Raw genomic sequence first — 24681 nt, 5'->3', positions numbered from 1 at the left:
GAACACATGACTCAGCTTCCAATTTATTCCCTGATTTGCATGCTTGCCCTGCAGGTATGAGACTCACCTCTGCACTCCTATAGGGATTCCATTAACCTTCTCATTATCAAGATGTAATTGTTCAGTGGGAGTCAAATGCCAGTTTTATTTCCTGCACCCAACCTCTACAGCTCTAACAATGCATGGATGAAAACCAGATAATACATGTTCTGCTTCAAAAAGGCAGGACTGGTCTTTCTGAAATTTGCAGCCATGCTTTTGTGGTACACACACAATTTATTTTCCACAGCTAAGGAATATTTTTGAATTCCTTGTGGAGTCTGATGTCTCACATAAAAACATCTGCTAATAACATTTTTCATAATCTCCATTTGGTAACTCTATCCCATCCTGGCAGACAATGACCAGGCCTCAGTTAATTCATGTCTTCCTCACCTCCTGGCTAGGCTGGGAAATGTGATATGTTTTGGGCACCAAGCCTTTAGCACATACGAAGCTCCAAGTACACCAGAAAACTGCAGTGCATCCCATCGATATCACATACTGGTGTGAACACTTGAAAACCTTTCCAACTCTATTTGTGTTTCATGCAGGATCAAGGCTTTTGCCTTTGCTTCCAAAGAACTTTGTGGCTTGGACCCAGAACATTAAAATGATTGCCTATGTTCCTGGGAGGGAAACCATAATTGATGCAGTGGAGCTTTCTATAATACTAGGACAGTTCATCTGGACAGAGGAGACCAAACTTTCAGAGGCTAACGTGAGATTCTGGGCTGAATTCCCCCAGGAACCACAGATCATGACAAGCTTGATTCACCATTTCTACTCCCACTGCAAAGCACATTCTTCGGTTTTGTCTCTTCTGGTATGAATATATGACAACAATAAATAATAAAACAGGACAGTTGTTCCACGAGGGAGAGAAAGAGAACAAACACCACCTGACAGATGTTAGTGGTGTCATTTGGAGATCACTTAGTTACAAGGATAACAATGAGATACAGGAATTTATTATAAAAGAAAGAGAATAGACCTATGGTGTAAATATGAAGTCATGCAGCAACAGGCACCTGTCCCCTGGAAACTCATCAGAAGTTGCCAAATTGAGTTCACACAGATCACAGAATAGTTGTAAATCCTAAGGAAATCTAGTTAAGAAGAAAGTAGTTCCATCAAAAGTATTATTTCCAGGTAGATTATCTGCTATTATGGAGGTGGGCTCTAAAGCTTCAGCCTTCGTCCCAGCCAAGATACTCACAGCATCTCAGACTTCTACCCAGTTTTGGGAAGGAAGTTGGGTCAAGGTGAGACCACTAGCTCTCAGATTAGACTGAAAGTGGTCACTTCTGGTTCCAAAAATCAGGAACATTCTGATTACACAAACTCTGCCTAGGAAATTATGCTAAAACCTCTACATAGAAAAATGACAATGTTCTGTAAAGCCAGCTTTATTAAGATAAGAAAACAATTTAGAAAAATATGTGCAAACACAACCAAATGCACTAATATTTTACTAGAAGCCAAAACTGTGTGGTGACAGACCTACTGAACTCATGTTTAACCAGCAAACCACCAACAGGTAAACAGTTACATGTAAACTGTGCTTTTGAGAACTTCAGAAATAACTGTCAAGAACCAGCATTGCATCATGAATTTTCTTATAAATAACCTGTCAACAATTTTTTAGATAAAATATAACTGTTCTGTCTTTCAGAATATGTCTCAAGCTATAAAACCAGTACAAATCTCTTAATATCAAAACCACAATGTTAAGATACAGTCAGGTAAAAAAAATCTAAACTCTTTAAGAACTATATTAAAATAACTCTATTAAAAACTTACCAATATTAAAAAAACTTCCTTTAAAGGCTGTTCTAGCCAGAAGTTAAATCTTTAGACACAGGGCTCACAATACACAAATGTAGAGGTTTTCAGATGTAATTATTGGTGGATTAGAGGCTGGCTGAGTTAAGAACCTTATCCGTAATGGCACCCTCCAGTCATGTAGATTTTTGGTACTTCTGAGCAATGCCATAGGGGACATGTGCGGCTATGGCGCCTAATTTCTGTGCTCCTTCAATGTGGAACATCTGGTCATCAAAAAAAATGTGAGGGCGGATTTTCACCAGGATTGGTCCTTTCGGTGCTCCTGCTAGGAAAAGCGCCTCATCAATCTCCAGACCCCAGCTACGGAGAGTCTTCAGCACTCTGGCTCCAGAGCTCGCTGCGCTTCTGGCTGTGACCAGGTAGGTCCTTATAGGACAATTTAGTCGTTCATTTTTTGCATAGAACTTCTTCTGGAGCTTCCCCAGGTCTTCCAGAAAACCCTTCAAAGGACCCTGAGTACGAAATACCAGAAGCATATTTAGTATATGTCCACAGTTTCCAAAAGAATTCTTTTGCTTTCTTCCAAACTTCCAGTTACACACAGAATTCCTTTTCCCAGTGCTGTGCTCCTCCACAAATTCTCTATGTAACATCTCCAAATGGGTCTGCACCCTCACTAGGAATGCACAAATTGGCAAAAAGTTAAAACCATAACACTACATGGTAGGATCAGTGGGAAAGTAATTCTCACTAAGGCTTACAAGATCTCTTACAATAATAATTTTTAATTATAGTCTTTAATAAAATGTTCATTGAAAACATGGAACTCTTTTTGCTATGAACTGTAATTTTTTTCCTGCACAAAAAACAGTACAAGACCTAAGTACAAAGCCATCAATGAAGTCTTTCCAGACTAATGACTATACTACACTCCAATTAATAGAAACAAATGACAATTTTATTCAAATTGCAATATATTGCACTGTCCAGTACTTTCATAAATAAAGCTTTTACTCTGAATTTACACTATTTTTAACAATAGCAGAATTGGTCTTTCAGTTTAAGCTAATGTTAAAATATTTGTGGTTTTAGACAAATGGCATAGCTCTGCTTGGGAATAAGCAGATATTATCTTGTTTTAATAACCAGAATATCTCACTTTTTGAAATTAACATTACCTACACTCTGATAAAAAAAAAAAGAGGGAAATCAGTACAAATATTTCTTTTTCTAATGATACTATTAAAAGACAACTGTAAGTCACTGTCTAATATATGCAGTTCTCTCAGAGAAATGAGAGAGGACTGCAATGATGGCCTGGTAAAATGACTGTAATGGTGGCCTCTTTTATGTGAAACATGCATTTTAAAGATTATCTTTGAAGAAGGAAATGAATAGGGGCATCAGCTTTCACAAAGAACATATCCACACTGGGGAAAGGGAGAAATGAAAGTCATCAGATCATTTGGAAACTCTCTTTAAAAAAGAAATTAGAGAAATACAAACCTGTGCAAGAGGCTTATTTTCATTCAGCTGTTCATGTTCAAAAAATCGATCTAATCCTTGCTCTTTGAAAATCTGTTCTGATTCATCAGAAAAGATAACAGCATCCCCATCAAAAGCCACCCTTAGCTGTGTATCCGAGTAAACAACATCTTTGTTAGCAGTGAACATCGTAGCTGATGCAATGCCTGAAAATGGATCAGAGACCCTCGGTTAGCATGTCCTACAGAGTCACTCATGAAACCATCAGCAGTTTGGTTCCAACAACTTATTGCTGGTGACCCTTGTATATGGTGAGCACATCCAAACACAAAAGCTAATTAGAGGTGGCTGTTCTGTAACACAAATGCATGGAAGCCATCCACTGCCAAAACTTCTTGGACATACTTCCTTCTGCTTTCACATAAGACTATATAAAACTGCTTCCCAAGCTGTGCTGCAAATGAGAGAAAAGCAGGAAATCCCAAGGATACCACCCAATCAAAGTATTTGTTACTTTTTAACAAAAATGGGACACAGAAGTTGCTTTTTTAAGTTGTATCAAAAAGATGATGCTATTAAAACAGAAGTTAAATAGAGGTGGGAGTCTTGTTTCTTTTTGAAGGGGAGAAGACAAAGCTGTAGAGTGTAAGTTGTCACTATCAGCAGGCTAAAGAATCAAAGAAGAACTGTATCAACCGATTTTATTTGTTTGAGTAAAAGTAAGTGATAAGCTTGCACCACACAAAATAGTGACTTTCTCCATTTGATAAAGCAAACTACTTTCTGTGAGACACACAATGTATATAATTTTTGAACAAGCTCAACAGATAACAAAAGATATCAACAGATAGCAAAAGGAAGTCAATTCAAACCTGCTTCTATAGCTTCCTGCACTTTGTCAGAATCTGCTGAGAGGTACAGGTTCGTGAGGTACGCAGTCAGGTAACCAATGGGGCTCTCTCCTCCCGTCATACAGAAACGTTCAATTGTTAAGCCTGAAGTAAGAAGAGCACAAGGTGTGGCTCTGCCTTGACACTACAAACCTGTAAAAGGAACCTATGAAAAGGTGCAGTAGCCTAGCTTACAGTAAACTTAAAAAAATACATTCCTTTTAATTTCAACAAGTTACACAACTTCAAATAATTACAATGTTTGATCAGCTCATCCTCATTGAGAATTTAGGGGAAAAAATTCCCTCTATGACAGCAGAGTAACTGCTGTGAAGATGTATGTGTAGGGAGCATAGATACCAAATATGAAAAAGTTTAAGGACTTCTCAGAAGTTATGGTTCACACCTGACAAATCTAGAGCACTGGATCAAATTCTGTCTAATATTATTTCATTTATGCTGACACTCAAAAATAAATATCCAAAAAGCCTCATTTCCCAAAGTCAGAAAAGGAGAACAAAATTAATTCATATTATTACGTAACAGCTGGCAATTCTACACATCAGTAATTATTTTATTTACCATAGTGATTGATGCTGTTTATGAGCCTCACTCCCACTTGAGCATGGTTATTAGTCATCAGGACAATATCAAACCGTTCTTCATCATCAGGATACAGCTCAAGAAGCCGGGTATTGACATGCTCCAGTGCCTGCAGATTGAAAATGTGGAAGTCAACAGCCCAGTGTGCCTCCCTTCTTAGTCACTGTACTTTTAGTGATAGGATTGTCTTGAAGAAGGGTGTAAAATACCTGATAGTTTGACTTGCTGAACTTCTTTTACTCCTTTCTGCTTTTCTACCCCCAGCAACCATTTGATTTGGGTTCATTTGAAGGGAAGCAAGTAAATTTTTTTCTTTTTTTTGTTTCTTTGGGTTTTTTTGGTTTTTTTTTTTGAGTTATGGAATTTACTTTTACTGATTTACTGACACAGTTCAGGTCATCAGGCATCAAAAACCATCCTTAAGTAATGAGTACAAAATCACATGTCAACATGATTAGCTTGAGAGTTTGTAATTGCAGCAATGAATGAGACAGATTTTGATATGAGATCTCTTCTAAGATAATTGGCCAACATGTCATACCCACAGTCTGGCATTTTTATTTCCTTGACCTTTCATCTGCTCATCTCTCTCTGTATCCATCTGTTCTCCTATTTAGAATGTCATCTTGACCCTTGAATGAAATTCTTTGGGACTACAGAAACAAAATCAATAATGAATCATCAAATGAATGCAAGATAGAGTGATTTTTATTAAGGTGCTTTAAAAAGTCAGGCCAGTTGTTTAGAACTAAAACACAGATTTCATAATTAAATTCTGGAAATCTCACTTTTAAAAGCAATGTTATTATGGGACTGTGCTTAGGAAAATTCTAAGTTAGAGCCTGGTGTAAGGCCTAGAAAAAAATCTTAGTATGTGGTCATAACTCACTTCTATTGTTAATACTCTACAACACAGTCAATTTATTAAATTTTTAGAGAATAAGGGTGAGTGGAGGAGGGGATTCAATTTTTTTGTCCAGTGTCTTTATACTTTGCAGTCTAAGGACACTGGCCTGTACTACAAGCATAAGATATAATACTTTTAAGTTAGTAGCTTAAACATTTCAATAAGGGAATCCAAAGAAAAATACATTCTTTCTTTTTTGCGTTCTTTGTCTCCAGTAGAAAGGATGACTCAACAAAGCCACAGTTCTTTAGCCTAATGATTCCTGTGACTAAGCAATATAAAGAATTCAAACAAAAATATGTATCAGAAGGGAACAGTGGTCAAGGGGCATTGGGCTGGGCATAGCTAACAGCTCTGATTTCCAAAGTATGAGCACCTAAAGAGTCAAATCATTATTATACTCCAAGTAAATTTGACACTGAACTCTAATCTTAAAAACTGACTGTGCTGGCAGGGCTGCTACACATAGGAAAAGATGCAGTAAATTCCCAAGTCAGTCTGCCCTCACTAGTGTACACTGTGCATTATTTTATGGCCACACTTTTATGTTAGAAATACCTTTACAGTGCTTGTGTCATTAATGCTACTAATAGCTATCTTATATTTACAGGAGCATGGGTATTGACATAAGTAATTTTTCCACTGTGTCTGTTCATAAAGTTAGTAATGAAGAAAATGTTTTAAATTCCTGAGACCAAAACTGAAGTAATGAAAATCTACTTTTAAAACCTGAAATGTTCTGCCACAACTCTGATATCAGCAAGTATGATTTCTAGTTATGATTTCATTAATTTTCTAAAATTGTTGTGGTACAGATCAGCAAACAGTTCTCAATGGACATAAAACTAACTCTGTAGACAGTGTTTTTCAATACAGTCCTACTAAAACCTGAGCTCTTCAAAAACATATATCTTTTCCAGTTTTTTCACTTTTCTGTAATTTTACTTGCTTTCCATTCTGCAGGGTGTTTTCCTTGGCCATTTCTCTTTTCTTGTGCAATGAAAGTAAAATATTCCATTTCAGCTCTTCTTAAACCCTTACTCAGAAGTGGGGAGTCCATTTCTTTTGCTGGTCCTCAAGAACAATTTCCAGGGTGTGACAACAAAAGCAAGGAAAAATTAAAGCTGACCAAAATAAATTAAAATCAACACTGTTTGGGTTTGATTTTGCTTTGGTGGGTTTTTTTTGTTGTTTTTTTTTTTTGTTTTTTTTTTTTTTTGTGCTTGTTTGGGTGTTTTGTTTTGGTTTTTTTTGTTTGGTTTTGGTTCGGTTTGGTTTGGTTTTTGGGTTTTTTTTTTGAGGTGGGGAGGGGAACTGAGTTTTGCTTTTGGGTGGTTTTGGGGAGGAGGAGGTTGTGACAAAGTTAAACACAAAAATTTGTGGCTTATCTTGAATGAAATGATCTTAAAAGGAGAGGCGCTTCGTATGCCCCATGTCCAGCAGAAAAAGCAGGCTGCTCCTTACCCACACCTGGGATGTGGTGCTGTGAGCCGGGATACAAACCGGGATGCTGAGGGTACCATTCCGGTCCCGGTGACGAGAGCAGTACGTGCTCTGCCGCAGGCATTCGGCATTAGAGCCGGCGGGAGGGGAGGGCAGGAGAGGAGGAGAGGGAATGGGAGAGAGGAGAGAAGCGGTGGCCACGGGACCAGGGTGCCCAGAGAGATGCGGGGAATGCGCCCGGGCTGCCCCGCCGCGACGAGCTCGGCGTTGGGAGAACAACTCCCAAAAGCATCTCCCCGAGGCAGGATTATCTCCGCTGAAGGAGGCTTCGGGCTCCTCCTCTTCCCGAAATTTGGCCTCGCAGCATCCTCCGTGTCCCGCCGCACCCCACACCCTCTCCCGCCCCGCCGGGCCACCCGCTCCGGGCCGTCTCCTGGCTACCTTGACGAAGTAGAACGCCGGTCCGGGCTTGAGGATGATGTTCTCGTTTTTCTGCTGGTACTCCACGTACTTCTCCACGCCCTGCTCTACGTAGATACGCTGCTCCTCGACCAGGTTGAAGAGGGCTCGGGAGGACACGGCCACCGTGATGGCGTTCTGGGGCTTGGGCTGCGGAGCGAGCGCAAGTTAGCGCCGGCCCGCGGCCCTCAGCCCCCGGGCCCCCAGCCTTCCCCCCGGACCCCCGCGCTCCGGACCCCCGGTCCGCCCGCACTCACCGGCCGGGGCCTCTGGGTAACCAGATTGTCGTAGAAAGCCTTGGCCGCCGCCCAGTCCTGCTCGGCCTCCTGCTGCCGGTCCTCCTCCGACGCCTGGCTGGGCTCCTCCGGGCCGGAGCCGCTCATGGTTCCTCGCGCGGCCGGGGCCGTAGCGAGCGACCGGGAAGCGGCGGCAGCGGCCGCCCCCCTGCCCCGCCCCGGCCAGGCGGGGAAGGCACCGGCGCTGCCTCTCCCTGGCGCTGTGCACGCCTGGGGACGCGGCCCGGAGCGCTCCCGGCCCTCCGCCGGAGCGGAGCAGTGCTGGCCCTGGCCCCAGCGACCCCCCTCGCCCCTCAGAGCCCGAGGCGCAGCCCGCCCGCAGCGTTTCCCCTCACGGCGGGGTCGTGGGGTGCGCGGGAGCCGGAGCTGCGGCCCTTCCCCGCCGCCCTCACGGCACCTGCGGCGGCCCCTTCGACACACGCTGACCCCGGCCGCTGCCCTCCGCGGTGCTCGGGGGAGCGGTGCCCGCGGCTGCTGGGTGTCAGGCAGCAGCCGGCAGCCCTCAGTGTACCTGCAGCATTAGACGTGTTTTATTTAACTGCAGTGGCTTAATTGATTTAATGTTAACTGCAACAAATTCCCAGGAGATCTTATATAGTATGTTTTAGTAATCAAAATGGGGTCGATGTCTGTGGCCTTGGGTCCTTTATGCCACATAGAAAATACCTTCAGGAAACAGCAGTTTGGGTAGTGTTGCTGAGAGTGTGTTCACACCCACAAAACATGTTATTCTGGCATGAGGTTGCGGTGATCCTAAATCCAGAGTCCCACACAGAGCTATGGGCAGCATCTAATACTCATACAGCTGTCTGAAATGGTCATGTCTGCATCTGCAGATCACCGTCTAATCCACAGCAAAGATTTCCGCACTGATAAGCTGCAGGAGAGAGTGGAAAGTGAAGAAGGAATCGGATTTTCTCTTAAGCCAGTACAGGATATGGCACAGCAGACCCATAGTGATATCTATGTCATAGCACATGTGATCACCATCGAAAGCCCCTTTAGCATTTTGAATGAAGACTCTAAATATTGATTCCAACCCTGATCACTGCATAATCTGTATCTGATTGTCAGATCTTTCTGCCTCCACCCAGTCTCCAAAAAGAAACAGGATGGTTTTGTTACCTTTGCCCTTTTTTTTTTTAATGTTGCTTCCCTGTGAAAGGAGGCTTATGTGATTCTACCATCTGTCCGTCTTTTCCCAGTGATGTTCAACTGCAAACAAATTTGACAGACGGATAAAGATCTCAAAGAGATTTAAATTGGTAAAATGTTTAATGACAATCAACAGTAACATGCAATTTGTTGCCCTGCTGGGGAAAGCACTTTATCTGCTTGTTCCCCTGCTGTGTAGTAGCAAACAAATACTCCCTGGCTGATCTGCCACCTCAAAATCTGCCACACTCCCTGATGCCCAGCTAGCTAGGGAGGGATCTGGGAATGGAAAGTGATGGAAATGAGAAGGTTAGAGGAAATAGGAAATGGGAGTTGACCATACTGGGGAGGGGAGCTGGAAATAGGAGGTAAAATGAGATGTATTGAGAGCAGTGCATTGAGAAAACAAATGCAAAAAGACAAGTTAGGATCATTGTAGTGGCTGTTGTCATGGGAAGCTGCAAAAGACATAACTTCAGCCTGAACAAACCTGATTTTAGTAGCTCCGCTACTGATAGATGTGCTTTTTTCCCTTGAATTTTAAGCTGAATATTTCACTCTGAGTGTGTTTCCATGTCTGAGCTCAGACCTGTAGCATATGCCACACCTGCTCCCCTCCACACAGTGAGATCAGGCTGAACAGTCAGGCTGACCTGGAAAAAGGGTTCAAGTCACAGAACAGCAGCTCTTGGTCCCAGCCATCACTGCTGTCCTGCTCAGAGACTTCAGCACTAGTCTAAGAAGATGATCTCCAAGAAGAGACTTCTCCTAGTTAAACTGTTGGGTACATTGCCCATGGAGAGGAGAGGAAAAGAACAGGAGGAATCAGGAAGCAATTCTTTGGTGGTTACAAAACTGAATTGTCCTCCGTGTCAACATGGTACAATACTTTTACAGAGCTGTGTACAGGTTAACTTGTTGTTCTGTCCTCTACCAACCTGCATCTACTCAGGAGCAAAGTCAGAGCTCCTCAGTAATATTCTTGGTTTTTATTTTTGTTACCCCCTTTCCTGTCCACCCAAGAAAAGAGTCATCACACAGTGAAGACTCCTTTTAACCTATGTAAGACGTCTGAAAATGTATAAAATGATAATCTGGTGCTGGGCCCAAGCAGTGCTGTTGATGTGCTGCTGCTGAAAGCAGTGCAATGCTAACAGAAATACTTTGCTTGCCAGATGCACGTGGTATCTCTACACAGCACTCAGCTGTGTGAACATATGCACTGTGCTGCCATGTCTCTGTTCTGTGCTTGGCTGCCTGCTGCTGACATACCCTCCATTTCCTCTTTTACTGGAGATTGTGAGCTGAGGGCCTGACATGAAAGCCTTCCAGCATCAGCACCTTATAAATGAAATCTTGACTTCCCAAATGCAGAGTGTAGCAGCCTTATCTACATCTAAAACATGTAGTAATGCCCATGGGGTTCCAGGAAAGAGCTATGTCTTGCTTTCACTAAACCTCCTGGGGAGTCTGAGAAATAGGAATGGATCCAAAACTGAATGACTTTGTGGTTTCTGAGCTAAGCTAGAAAGGGAAGGAAAGGAAAGGAATTTTCTGTTATCGTGTATTAATTTGTAGGGCATTTATATTAAAAAAAAAAAGAATTTGTGCTTCTATCTTTGTATGTACATTTTTATAGTTAGTCATGCACATTCTCTGAAGTCTGTTACAAGTATTCAAATAAAAAGAAAGTCCCCCAGCTTGACCTGCTGATATTTTTCCTGTGTTAAGAACAACCACTCAGAATGGTTTATATGTTCTTCTTTAAGAAGGAGCTCAAATTGCATTACTGAAAATAATAAAAACATTGTAGGGCTTTTTTTTCTTCTCTTGATACCTACTTCTCTTTGGGAAGACATGAAGTATTTCCAAATATTTAAAATGATGAGAGCAAAGTGATGAGAAATTTTTTATTGGAAGGATGTTATCTCTGTTTAAAGTCATGCCAGGGTCACTTCAGAATGCAGTTGCACTGACTTTTTCATCATATATGCATTTTGATTTTTGGACTCTGAGAGCCCAAGACACATGGCATAAGTGTGGTGTTCCCAGAAAGAAGGAACCTGAGAATGGCTTTGATCTAGGTCAGCCTGGCATGGCAAAATGTATGTGGTAGCACTGCCACATTACATCTAACCAGCCAGATAAATAATTTGTAAAATCCTCCTGTTTGTAGATAGTATAAGCACCTCTAATACAATCCTAATATTCAGGAACTGATTCTATAAAACAGTTAACAGCTGATTTTCTATATGGTTTCTACACTTCTACATGATTTCTACAAATCGTCAATGTGGATCTCAAGCAGTCTATATTCCTTTGTTTGCCTGCCTGCTGTTATCAAATTTAGTCAAACACAAGCAGAAATAAAAGAGCAGGTCTGTTGTGCCAAATATGTGCATATGAAGTTGCATCATGCCTAGAAGGCACGTTTATTCATGCTGAAGAAACCTTCAGAATTGCATCATAGTATTCACTTTCCTTTTTCATCTCATGACACTTTTCTGCAGCAGTATTTTTCATTTTCTCTCTCTTCTTCTCCTACTTCCCACCCCCTGTGTTGTTCAGGGAAACAAGAATGCAAAAAACCTGTGGCATCACATAACAATCTGTGGCAACTGCCTTTCATCTTCCCCTGGCATTGCTTTGCTGTGGTCTTTAACAATATGTTCATTTGCAACAGCCACATAAGTTCCCTAATGACAGAGATATTTTGTTCATAGATAATCTATCCCACCTCCATCATTCTAAGCATGACTCATTCCAATATTCTTGAGACAGGTGACAAGGAAAGCTGAATCCAGCACAAATGCAGAGGAATGCTCAATAAGATTTGTTGAGCCATGATCTCTCTTCCCCAAGAAATCCAGTTTAATCATTGCAATACAAGTTTCACTTGCCTTATTACTAAAGTTAATTCTATTCTTTAATCTTCTCAGAAGGAAATCAGCAGCCAAGTTTTATCTTTAGCTTTTGGGAGATTTCTTCTCTTTAAAGGACTTAATATAACTTTTTCCTATGAAAATATAGCTGTAACTAAACTTTTAGAACTGAATTCTCTTCCAGCTATTCTGAACCACAATATTTTTACCTATCTTTACCCCAAGAAAGACTCATTACATAACTGACATGTAAAAACAAATCAAGAAGAATTCTGAAATTCAGATAAAATATTATTTTTACCTAGATGCTAACTAAAAAAGTAGAAAAATGGTGTCTTATCTCCAAAGCCAAATATGTCTGCCCCATCTAGTAGTTTGCCACAGGGAGAATTGAGAAGCATTCAGTGAGCAAGCAATCCTGGCCATCTTTTCAAGAATGTGGACTGTGACAAATAGGACAAAAATGGAGTCTTGTTGAAAATCTGTGGTCAGAAAAAGGCACTACAAAAGGCACATATGCTATCAAAATAATCATAGTGGGGTTTTTTAGTTAGAAACAAATTTCTAATAAAGTCATTACTTTTGTATCAATTAAAAAAAAGACAAATGACAATAACCATATAAATAATAACAGGTTCAGCTGTTCAGGATTTGACTTTGTGGCACTGGAATCACACTGTAGGCACTTAGAGAGCACAAATGGGGAAAAATAAATGAGCTGGAGAAAGGTTTGTCCCTGTTCCAAGCTTAAACAGAAGAATATTTGCATTGCAAAACAACCACATGTAAGGTGGAATGCAGATAAATTGTACATACAAGCCTCTGGGGTTCCAAGATCCTACTGAATAAAAAGTTCAATATCATGAAAAATTTTAGATTCAGTTCTCTATAATAGAGACAGTTGTTTGAGCATTTTTCATTATGCACTAATTATCTCTTTATTAATGTAAATTAATGGAGGGTCTAGTCACGCAAACAGCTCCACACAGGAACATGTCTGTGCAAGAGTGAAACCCAAATGTTGAAACCCTATTGATTCATTTTACCATAACAAAAGACATTAAACTATTCTGAGATTCACTCTGGTAATTACATGTTCTATTCTGTATTAAATATCCATGGTTTTGTTGTGCTATTGTCCATGAGGGTTCATGTTAAGTACTCAGTTAGGTTAAAATCTTTAATGAGAACATCGTATTGAAAAAGATTCTTAGATTTTGCTTGTGTGGTTGTGCAAAACTACCATAAAGATATCACTTAATCTCTATTGCACTGTGCTAGTTATAGTTTTAAAAGATGGGGAGAGCAAGCTAGTCTGTTAGATGTGTTTCTCCTCGCCTTGCTCCAGGGTGTACAAAGAAACCCATTCAAGCAAACTCATTTCCCACCCATTTCCTGAATGGAGGAAGGTATCAAACAATGTGTCCACCAGAGTGACACTGATGGAGCTGCTGGGCACCCCTGATGGGACGGCAGAGCAGTCCCACGGGCTTTGGACAGCAAGAGCAATGGCAGAGCAGAGCTATCAGAGCAAAATCATCCACTGACTGCTATAGCACTGATGCTATTCACACATTGGAAAAACAGATCCACTGCATTCCAAAACCAGAACTTCTGCCTTTCCTCTACACATGTACATTTGAGCCTTAACCCACAGTGTAACTCACCTACAGAGCAGACTGGGCAACAGGAATTTTTTTACATAGCCAGCCATCCTGCTGCTGTCCTTGAGAACAAAGCTTTTTTGTTTGTCTCTTTATGAATATGAGAAAAAAAAATACACTTTCTACAATCTCCTAGGCAATGAAATAGGAATACAGTCATACAGTGTACCAATTGCTCCAAGCAAGGTGTGTGGGATGATGTGATTATACCTACTAATAAAGGAGACAAAGTTTAATTGCAGCAAGAGTGCTTTTGGCTGCACAGTTACCACCTAGGTCCAAAAATAGGATTGTAAGTGATTAGTGTAGCACTCCTGATGCGGAAAGAGGAGCCAGAAGTGTAAATAGGGTTTCTCTAAGCTATGGCTTCAAACTTGTCAGCAACCTGCACGCAACATCTCTGTTACTTGAGTTATGATGTGATTCTCTTTTTCAGGGAATGTGTATCCCATTTCTGGTTCAGGTCCCCTCCCTCCTTTTGGCAAGTAAAGCTTTTGGGAGAGAAAAGGTAAGGACTAAAAGCAATGATAATGTGTTATTGTTTGTGTTGTGCTAGTTTCCAAGGGCCTCAGAAAGCATTGGGGAGCTCTTGTGTTTGCTGCTGTAGGAACACACAGAAGGTGCTCCCCATATGACACCCCTCCTCCCTTCTCAAATCCTCTCAGTAGAAGGAAGATTATTTTTGCAGACCTTTCCAAGCTCAAGCATTAAGTGTGAGGCTCCCACAGTTGCCCTTCTCCACATGCTTTCCCACAGCTGTGCTGCTGTGTCGTGCATTTGCAGAGCAGTGTTTCAGTCCCTCTCCTGCACTTGGCCCCCACAGAGCCGAGAAAACTGGGCTGACCTGGTTGGTGTGATTGCTAGTGGGAATTTCCTGGTGCAGAGGGTCATGAGCTGAGGTTATGGGACTCAGCTGCAACTGAAGGTGTGACCCACACTCAAAACCTCCTCATGCTATGGCTTGTCCTTTTATTTTAGTGACTCGAACGTTCCTCAGACACGTTCATAAATTCTTACTGTGCTTGCATCAGCATAGAGAACACTTCAGCAGCCTGTTTTTAGTTCCCTTGAAAGTAACTTTTAAGTTCTATTATTTATATTAAAGCAGCATTTACATTTCTCTGTTTTCAATATTTTTCTTGAGAGTGTGGAAAGATAACAACAATGACAAGAGCAACACCAGTAATAACATAAAAGTTATGGTTCCAAATGAGGCTTCTACAATTAGTAGTAAGTACCTACATCACAAAATCATTTTAAATGGTGCTACACCTCATTTTAAGTGGTTCTGTAAAATCACAGAAGAAAAAGACAAAGAGATTTCAGTAGGTCATGGATCATATAAATGGGTTATCAACTTCAGCTCCTGACTTCGAAGAAAACACATTAACTGGCCACCTTTCATCCTATTTTCCTTCCTGTACAGAAATTTCGAGGTTGGATGTATTCAATATGTTTTTTCTCGGTAAAAAAAAAAAAAAAGTATGTGTAGAAGTCAGCTCATTACACTGAAGGCTTAACTTGCACCCTCTTCTCTTTCACACAGAAAGCCTCAGGTGACTGTACTGCTGAGGTCAATGCCTTTGGCAAATGTGTGTATGTGTGTGTAACGCTGGCACAGTGTGGGGGAATGAATCCAGACCTCTGAATTTGAGACTTTTCAACAAGATTAATGTGAAGTCTCTCCAAAGGTACTGCAGGACTTTGCCTGGCAAACCCTGTGGAGGGCTCCAAAGCTAGAAGCTACAGACTTAAAAGAGATGGAGAACTTATAAGAACTACAGTCAAAGATTACCCAAGGATCTTCATCCAAGGGTCTTCAAAGTAGTTGTGTTGGGTATTGGTGTGTCAGTGTGGCAGCAATAAAGAGCACAGGGCAACTAGCAAATGTTTGTACAGCCTAGGCTGGCCCAGTGCTGCTGTGCCTGCTCCTGGCAATATCAGTTTGAGTTTACTCATGGGCTGTAGCAACCAACATTGGCAGCCGTGTAAGCACCACTCAACAAGTAGCTTCTGTCCATCTGAAATGATATTCTGTTATTTTGCTGGGCTTGTGTGTGTACTACTGTGTGAAATTCAGTGGTCTGTGGCATGAGGCAGGTTGTACAGTTTGATAGGAAGAGTTGTTCGTGTATTTAAACTCAGTGAACCACTGGGGGATTGGATTGAGTGTAGTATTTGGAGAGACCCTGACAGGTCCCAGTGGCCTGTTCAAATTTGTCACTTCTCTGGTGACAGTTCTAGCCACTGCCAGCTTTTGCTTTAAAGTGCACTTTTTAAAGTGCATTGAAGGTTTTTGTGACCTGCAGCCATGTCCTTTTATTTTTGCCCTGTCTGCTCACAGAGACTCAGAGGATTATTGTAAATCATGATTTGTGTGATGCTGGGATGCAACTGTTGAGTCAGAAGGCTGAGCTGGTCCTGAATTCACCCTCTAGCCACATTATGACAATATCCACTGCTAGTAAATTAATGCAATCTTTCTTTCTTTCTTTCTTTCTCTTTCTTTCTTTCTTTCTTTCTTTCTTTCTTTCTTTCTTTCTTTCTTTCTTTCTTTCTTTCTTTCTTTCTTTCTTTCTTTCTTTCTTTCTTTCTTTCTTTCTTTCTTTCTTTCTTTCTTTCTTTCTTTCTTTCTTTCTTTCCTTTCTTTCTTTCCTTTCTTTCTTTCTTTCTTTCTTTCTTTCTTTCTTTCTTTCTTTCTTTCTTTCTTTCTTTCTTTCTTTCTTTCTTTCTTTCTTTCTTTCTTTCTTTCTTTCTTTCTTTCTTTCTTTCTTTCTTTCTTGCTTTCCTTTCTTGCTTTCCTTTCTTTCTTTCTTTCTTTCTTTCTTTCTTTCTTTCTTTCTTTCTTTCTTTCTTTCTTTCTTTCTTTCTTTCTTTCTTTCTTTCTTTCTTTCTTTCTTTCTTTCTTTCTTTCTTTCTTTCTTTCCTTCCTTCTTTCTTTCTCTCTTTCTTTCTTTCTTTGTTTTTCTTTCTATTTTTGACTCAAAGCTTTGAATACTACTTTGTATCTTCAATTTATTTTCAACTGACTTGATTGCCAGTTTTTTGATAAAAGAAACTACCCGTATCTCTCTCTGTAGATACTGCTTCTCTAATATCCTTCCTATTTATGCTAATCAAGTAAAAGTAACATGTCTTCTTATCCAGGCAGGAGGTGTGTGATGAAATATGTTGTTTAGAAAATCCAGAAGTAAGTAGTGCTTATCACTAGTGGTACCATTTATTCTCTCAGGATCCATTCATTCCTACTGAAGAGACACAGTTCTTGTTGATAGTTGTATCTCAAATAATATCACAGATATTTGTACATGGTATTTCTCACTGTCTTCTTTAATTTGTTTTATAATATTTGTCCTTACACATGACCTTCCTCCACATCTTTTAAATAAGTTATATGGTCAAAATCCTGTCTTTCCTGCCAGTAGTGGAGTATTTTCATCAGGAGAAATCTCAAATGAGCCACAGCAGGCCTCCTGTGACAAGGGTTGCATACAGCCCACACAGAAGTGAAATCTTTAACACTTAATAGACCATTGCAGAAATAGAAAATGGCACAGGGGTAGCTGGGTTTGTTTTGTTGGCTGCAAACTCTTTTCAAAGGGAAAAATTGCACTATGTTATAGCAATAGTTTTTTTTTTTTTGTGGTTTTTTTTTTTTCTGGTCCTGTAAGAATTGTTTAAGTTAGAAATCCTTCGTAAAGTCCCTTAGACCTCCAGTTCCTCTGAATTTCATAAAATTATTAGTTATTGTCAGTCAATAAAGTACCGCTGAGAGCAGTAAAAAAATTAAGTCCTGCAGTTCTAGTTTACCTTGCTATATCAGCATCTGAATAGTTCAGAAACATCGGCCAAAAGACTCTTAATATGTTACAATAGATTTTATCTTTTGCTTTTGTTGATTTTTTGTGGCTGTTTTTTTGTTGATTTTGGTTTTGTTTGGGCATTTTGGGTCTTTTTTGTTTGTTTGTTGGTTGATTTTGATTTTGGTTTGTTTTTTTGGTGTGGATTTTTTTTTCCCTGTGAATTGCAGCATGTTGCAGGAGGTTTTTGGGCATCTAGATGAGAAAAGAATATTCTCAAGTGCAGGGTAATTTTTGCTAACCCAAGTACATCTTTCCTGAGCATGTGTGAACAGATTTTTCAAAGCCTCAAAACTTGGCAAATTTAACTTTCAGAAGTATGACAAAAGTTGCCTTAAAGTATTAATGCAACACAAATTATATATTTTTTCCCTAGCTACATTCTAAGGAGAGAAGAGCAAATTTTGCTTAAATAGCTTTTTTCAGTCCAAGTTGAAATAGAGCTATAGCATATAAACTATATGTATTCTACCAACAGTGTATTCACTCAAAAACGGGAGAAGTCTTTGCAGCTGAATAAGCTGTAAAATAATTGGCAATCTAATTCTTATGATTTTTTTATTGCCATGAAAAAGCTTCTAAATGGCAGACCACATAATCTACATGATTCTGATGAAATGAAGAAGGTAAATAGTCAAATAAGTTATCATAAAAAACATAGCATAAATGGATTTTTTTAGAGGATTTGAACACCAGTTTTATAATATGTTGGAAAAAGATGGGCAATAGTGTGAAATTTGTGAAAACACCCATAACGTTTTTCGTACTAACCCTCCTTATATCATGCAAAAATATAATAATCTATAATCAGCACAAGTTTTCCTGTAAGACACTCTTGAGACAATTTTTTGTGAGTTGGTCTTATGTCATCTTGCATCAGTAGAGAGTTCAAATCCTGTTACCATTTCAAATACTTCCTGTTTCCATTTGTATAATTGCACTAAGAATCAACATTCTTCACAGATTAAGTTATTAAAGAGAACCAAGACAAAAAAAAGAGAATAGACAGTTCTTATATCTAACAGATTTTTTCCAGTTTGTTCTAAAAGTTCTTAAGAAAAAAAAAATAATCCAGCAAACCAAACAAACACAACCCCCCCACACAAACTAGTTAAGATTCACCTGAAATGACACAACTACAGGTTTGACTCTTGGTGTAGGGCTTCAGGCAGGCATCAAGTGGCATTCTCTCCAATAAATAAGCTATCCCATTGAGCTGTAGCACATGACATGCAGCACAAGCCATGCTACTCCTGATAACATGGACTTGGTGGTAAAGCCCAGGCTGAACAGGTGCTCCATTTTGTGATGCTTCCGTATTTTGTTGCTAATGAACCCAGGAATACTCATTTGCTCCTATTTGCTAAAAACTGACTTGGAATCGTCTACTCAAGCTTGAGGAAAGAATATTTTGGTGTTCGGGTGTCTGGACACACATGTGCCTATGCAGCATCAGTAGTTAATGATATCAGGGTTGATATGAATCAGGAGAAATATGATGCAATATTAATTTATTTCTATTACTATCTCCATCATTTAGGAAAAATAAGACTCTTTGGTATGTCTCATCTTCCCCAACATGTCCACTAACATCTACTCAGTATTGACTCTTGGAAAAAAAATAAGGAGGTAACAAGGTGGCTCTATGTGACTTTTTGCTGTATTTCTTCCTAATCTTCTGACACTAAAATACATAATGTGAGTTTTCCACTTCAAGAGAAACATTTTTTCTAACAAGGCTTTTTACTCCTCCATAACAAAGGTGATCAGAGCCCTGGCAGGGATGTGGTCTGTCCAAGTGCCAGCAGAGAAGCTCCAGCCTGATAGCAGACTCAAAGCTTCTGGTCTTATGGGTGATGGTGGTGCCAGCTGTTGTGTCTTCTCAGAGATAGGAATGTCCACCTCACACCACAGCAGGATTTCTGCCCTTTGCAGCAGTCAGCAGCTGCTGCCAGGAGCAGCAGTGGTGGCATTGATTCCAGCTGCTGCTGCCCAGCTGAATGCCAAGACACATAAACTGTGGGATGTCTTAGCAACTCCTCCGTGAGGTAGTAAGATAACAAGAGAAACATTAAGAGATATTAAAAAGCAGATGATAAACCATTTTCAGGAAACAGCATTTCTCCAGAAAAAGAGGCTGAAGTTTATCAAAGGGAAAATGTCTCCTAGAGGACTTGCCAAAGTAAATCTCTTTGATGCAAATGGTTTAAGCAAAGACTTTCACCTTAATCTACTGTGTGGTGACCTGGTCTTCTGATACAGAGAATAATCATGGGTGTTTTCAGAATTGCTGTGGTATGCGAGCTCTCTAAACCTAAAATAAGTACTTAAAGTGTTCCCACTTCACCACTCTGATCTTAGTCACCTACATTTCTCTTAAATTTAATAATACCTCATGCCTTTAAACTTTGGTACTTGAAAGGGATTCAGTGTCTTGTAAAAGACAGATTTAAAAAATGCAATTCCTCATAAACAAGTTTCTTTCAGCTTTACAGTTTTATTGTTTTGCCTGTGCTAAAAGGGATAACATCTTATATAACGAATGACCCACAAAGAACTTGCCCAAAAGGTAGTACAAAATGGAGAGGAAAAGATGAGTGTGTAGCTGTTGAAATTAGTATTTTCTTGCAGATTGATCTCTCTGCTGGTTTGTTACCCTGGACATTTTCAGTTTAGTTTATTTGTGTTACAGTAGAAGTGACAATGTAGTTAAATATAGCCTCTGAAAACAAGATCTATGCCTGTTTCATTTGAATTCTACTGTTCTTTCATTAAACATTTCTTCATCTTTGCAGAGCCAAATTCTTAAAATAATAAATCAGAGACACCTGAAGTTCTTGCCAAGTCAAATATCTACAGTTTCTGGCAATTATGTAATTTCCAGATTTGCTACAATGACTCTTGCTGATAAGTCAATTGTCATAAAAAGAAATGTTCCAGACCAATCTTTATTAGGGTGTCCTTCACTGATCTGTGTAAAATAATCCCCCTCCTGCCCCACTCTCTTTTAGAAAAGAGAAACATAATTACAGCTCTTTCCCTTGCTTTGAATGACTCTTCATCATAACAATTTATATCTGGAAAATGTCACAAGAAAATGTGCAAAAGGTAAGTTTAAACCAAAGAAATCAGGCACTGCTGTTATTAATAGAGCAGCTCAAGAATGTTTCCCATGATGTGTTATAAGGGCTCTGTCTTATAATAAAATTTAACAGTGATGTATTTCCCTTGTTCTCAAGTTGATTTTGTATTAGAACTCCAGACAAAAGTAATTTGTAGCAAAGGTTTCTGATCCAATGTCTGTATATGGAAAAGACTCAAAGGACTTCCATGCCCATTTAAAAGCCCTTTAAAATGATTAATGGCTAAATGCATTACAAATTACCAAGTATTTCACACTGACAAAACAGAGGACTTGTCATGAGTTTTTGCCAAATTTTCCTCCCTTAGTATTTAGAGTAACATATCTCATAAATAGTAATTTTGAGCCCCCATTCAGAGTGGTGATAAAGTAAGGGCAGATGAAATAAAGCCCTGCACCTTTTGCCCTTATTTTTTGCCTTTTTAAATGCAGTTGGTTTATATATAAATGGATATTTGAAATCCTCATTGCCACCTCCAGTGCCAAGCATTCCCTGAGTCCTTCATCATTTTGATGGCAAATAAGGAAGAACAAAATTAAATCCCAGGACATAGATGCAAGTTCCCAATTTCTTGTCATACCTGGAAGGGATTCTGGTACAACTCTGAAAAATTGGTTATTCCTTTCTGCACTTAAAATCTAATGATTCATTTTCCAACTCTCAATATTTTTTCTTCTTCAGTGAAAAGGCAAAACTAGGATATATAGAAATGGGACCTACCCTAACTAAAGAAGTTGGTCAGTCTCATTTCCCATGCTGTATTTGAAATAAAGTCCTAAAATACTGTTGTTGGTTTTGCACAAGCAGAATTGTGGAGTATTAACACAAAACCAGACAAAGACAATCACAAACCCCATGTCTTTCATGTAGTCAAAAAAGAAAACTCTTATTATATTTTACTTTACTTGTAACTGCCATGTTTGTCTCTGGTGGTGTTTTGGACTCCTCAGGGCTGTGATGGCCATGCAGGAAAGCAGAGATCTCCTCTCATGGAGGAAGGGCAGACACAGCAGTTTGTTTGCTCCCGTGGCTGTGCTGGCATCCCCCAAAGGGGCACTGCTCACTTCACCTCTGCACAGCTCCCTGTTCATCAGCAGCCAGCACTCCCAGAGCTGGCACTGCCTGCCAGGGGTCTGCTGGCTGCCACCTCTGCCTGAAGTGCCACGCAGGAACATGCAGAGCCCAGTTCAAAACCTGCTGACAGCTAAGAATATGTCAAGTTACAACAGCTATTACACATATTTAATGACAGTATATTTACACAACTTTATTAGGTCATTTGCTTACTTTATGCTGAGAGCTGCTACCTGTCAACAAATGTGATAAAACTGCTGATCCTATGTTTGAGATCTTTGGTACCTTTTTTTGCAGTTGCAAGAGGTTTGAAGCACACATGGGGAGAGCAAGAACAGAATTGTCTACCATCTAAGAAGCATTGTGGGGATTGCAACATGGAGGAGACTAATTAATCAAGCACAAGACATGATCAGCCTGTGTAATATCACAGAGCAAAAATGTGGACCCCTGTTTATCTGTCTGTTTATCCATTATCATATTATTTTCCAGTTTCTGCTTCTTTCCACAAAACATTGATTTTTCATCCATGCATGTCATGCCTCAATACTGTGCATATAATTCAATAACTCTTCTGAAGTTTGGCAGGTTTCCAACAGCCCTTGTGTCATCTTTATGAAATTTGAAAACATTAGGGTTGTACATATTATCTTTTGAAGTGATGATGTGATTGATTATCCTGCAGCTCTCATTACCCACAAGGGGCTAAGAAATTTATATCATATGCAAACTCAACTGTTTAGTAGTCTGTCCAGGGGCAATGCTAGGGTCAAAATTAAAAATGTTGAATCTCTCTCTTCCATCTTTCTTGCTCCCTGCCCTCTCTTTATTAGCAAGATCTCTGTAAGATATAAACAAACAAACCACCAAAAAAATTGCTTTTAGGTCTTTATAGACTTAAAGGAATATCTCACTCAATAGAAAAAAAAAAGTCAGTATTCATTCAAACGAGCTGAAATTCATCACAATGCTATTTTAAGAATTGTATGAAATAATTCTTTTCAAGCTTTTCATTATACCAATGCTAAAAAAATATTACTTCACCAGTAATATCACTCCACTCCACCCTTTGCTAAGTGTTGTAGATGAGGGAGCATTCAAGGTGAGGTTCTCTGACTGATTCCCCACCTTTTGGAGGGTCAGGGGTTGGTCTCTGGGGCTTAACCTCCAGGTAGCACTTACTATATTCTTGTCAGTAACTCTTTGTCTGCTGGCTGGGGGTCTGGAAACCTTTGCCAGCAAAGTTTTCTTTCTTCTCAATCTTGTTGGGATGCTGGGCTGGACAGGCAGGTCCGTGCTAGTAAATAATACCAGGCTGGGGAAGGACTCAGGCCTGAGCCCACGACTGCCTGTAGTGCTCTGCTGTCAGGGGGCTCCTGGGCACGATGGAGCTGTGCCACACAGGGCTCTTCCAACCATAGCCAGACCTGCTGCAGGGATTTAATGGGACAGGTATTGCTTCCAGCAGACTATTTTCCATATAAACACTCAGCTTTTGGAGGCAAGAAGAAACATTCACTGATGCACCCTTGTGAGCATGAGTTGCGCCCTGCCAGCCATCCTCAGAATACAGGAATAGCCTCCAAACTGGTCTTTATTGTAGATATGCCATAAAATTTCGCTGAAGGCTGCACCCCTCTGCTGTAGTGCTGTGACTGGAAAACAGAGAAGCACATCCAGCTGAGGGAAAGGAACACAGTCCATGGTCCCTCTTCAGCTCTTCTCTCATCCAAGTGCTGGGGCACAGAAGGAATTCAACAGTCTTACCTGAGCTCACAGACAGCAACCGGAGCAGCAAGAAAGAGGTTAAAAAGAGGAGCAGGACACAAAATTAGCAGAGTGAATACAGCAAGTCTATTAATCTCTAATAATTCTGCCTTTTTTTTTTTTGAACAAGAGTATTAGGGGTATTTCCATGGTATTAGTGTATCTCCCATCACTATATTCAAGTATTAAAATATGGATTACAGTAACATTAAAATTGCTCATATGGGACCCAAGAGACCCTTTGCACTTTGCTGAATTACAGGAATGCTTTCAGTGAAGTAGATTAATTGATGTGAATAGGGGAAAATCTACTCAAGTTTATAGCTAACACAAGCTACATCTGATGGATGTGTGTGTGTGTGTAAGACTATACAGTTATCCTAGCAAGTAAAAAATTGGGTTTGCACCAGTTATCTTTTGGGTCTGTGGAACTGATATAAAATATCTTAGCAAAAGCAGCCTTACGGTTGCAGCAGAGCCAATATCTTACAGCTGTGACTGTGCTAGGAGAACTGCCATCAGTGTGGTAGTAAAAAAGAAACAGGCAGGAAATAGGTTTCACATTCTGGCCAAATGTAACAGTATGGAAAAATGTTTATGTCCTGAATCAGGACAAAGCAGTCAAAAATCTAAAAACATCATGAGCTATAAATCCAGAAGATATGGTTTTGGTTCAAATCGGCTGTAACATTTTGTTTTGGCAATTTGGAAATACCTTGGTTGTTTTCAATATATACTTTGTAATTTAAGTTGCTTATATTTCTTCATGAAATGTAATTTTGAGACATAGAATGGTCATTTTTAGAGACAAAGTCTTGGTTGCTTCAAAAAACATTTGCAAATGCTTTTCAATCCATTTCCCAAAAACAACATTTCCCCTTGAAAAAATACTGTATGAAGTAATCAATATGTTCTAATTTAAGAAGTAGAACAAAAATGATCCTGACCAATTCACTGATGTATCCATAATGACAGCAAATTTTCTTTGGTAAATGAGGCTTGGAACAATTCATATAAATTAGACTCATGTATGTGGGTGTTGCAGGACTGGCAATGATAGTTTTATATGTTTTGATAGTTTTATAAACTCTGTCTTCATTTGCTGCAGTTGATTCTTATTTATTATTTTCTGAAAGTATTGGAAATTCTTTCACCATACTTACAGATGTCAATGAGCAGAGCTATTCCCACCATTTAATAATGATTTTGGTTTTGTTTTAGGTTTG

The 24681-nt window shown here is 39.7% G+C and overlaps 1 protein-coding gene across 1 annotated transcript; it reads right to left on the bottom strand.

The window, feature by feature from the left end:
* Positions 1-988: 988 nt before the first annotated feature.
* On the bottom strand, positions 989-8055 carry NT5C1B (5'-nucleotidase, cytosolic IB). Its single transcript, XM_036380352.2, has 6 exons — positions 7872-8055; positions 7597-7764; positions 4785-4914; positions 4185-4307; positions 3334-3518; positions 989-2339 (listed from the first exon to the last, which is right to left on the bottom strand). The coding sequence occupies exons 1-6, from the start codon at positions 7995-7997 to the stop codon at positions 2001-2003; spliced, it is 1071 nt and encodes a 356-aa protein (XP_036236245.1). The 5' UTR covers positions 7998-8055; the 3' UTR covers positions 989-2000.
* Positions 8056-24681: the final 16626 nt, after the last annotated feature.

This window comes from Molothrus ater, chromosome 3 (assembly GCF_012460135.2).
Source record: "Molothrus ater isolate BHLD 08-10-18 breed brown headed cowbird chromosome 3, BPBGC_Mater_1.1, whole genome shotgun sequence".
NCBI classification, from domain to species: Eukaryota; Metazoa; Chordata; class Aves; order Passeriformes; family Icteridae; genus Molothrus; species Molothrus ater.
Note: the sequence above shows the minus strand (reverse complement) of the source record. Positions and strands in the feature narration are given on the sequence as shown.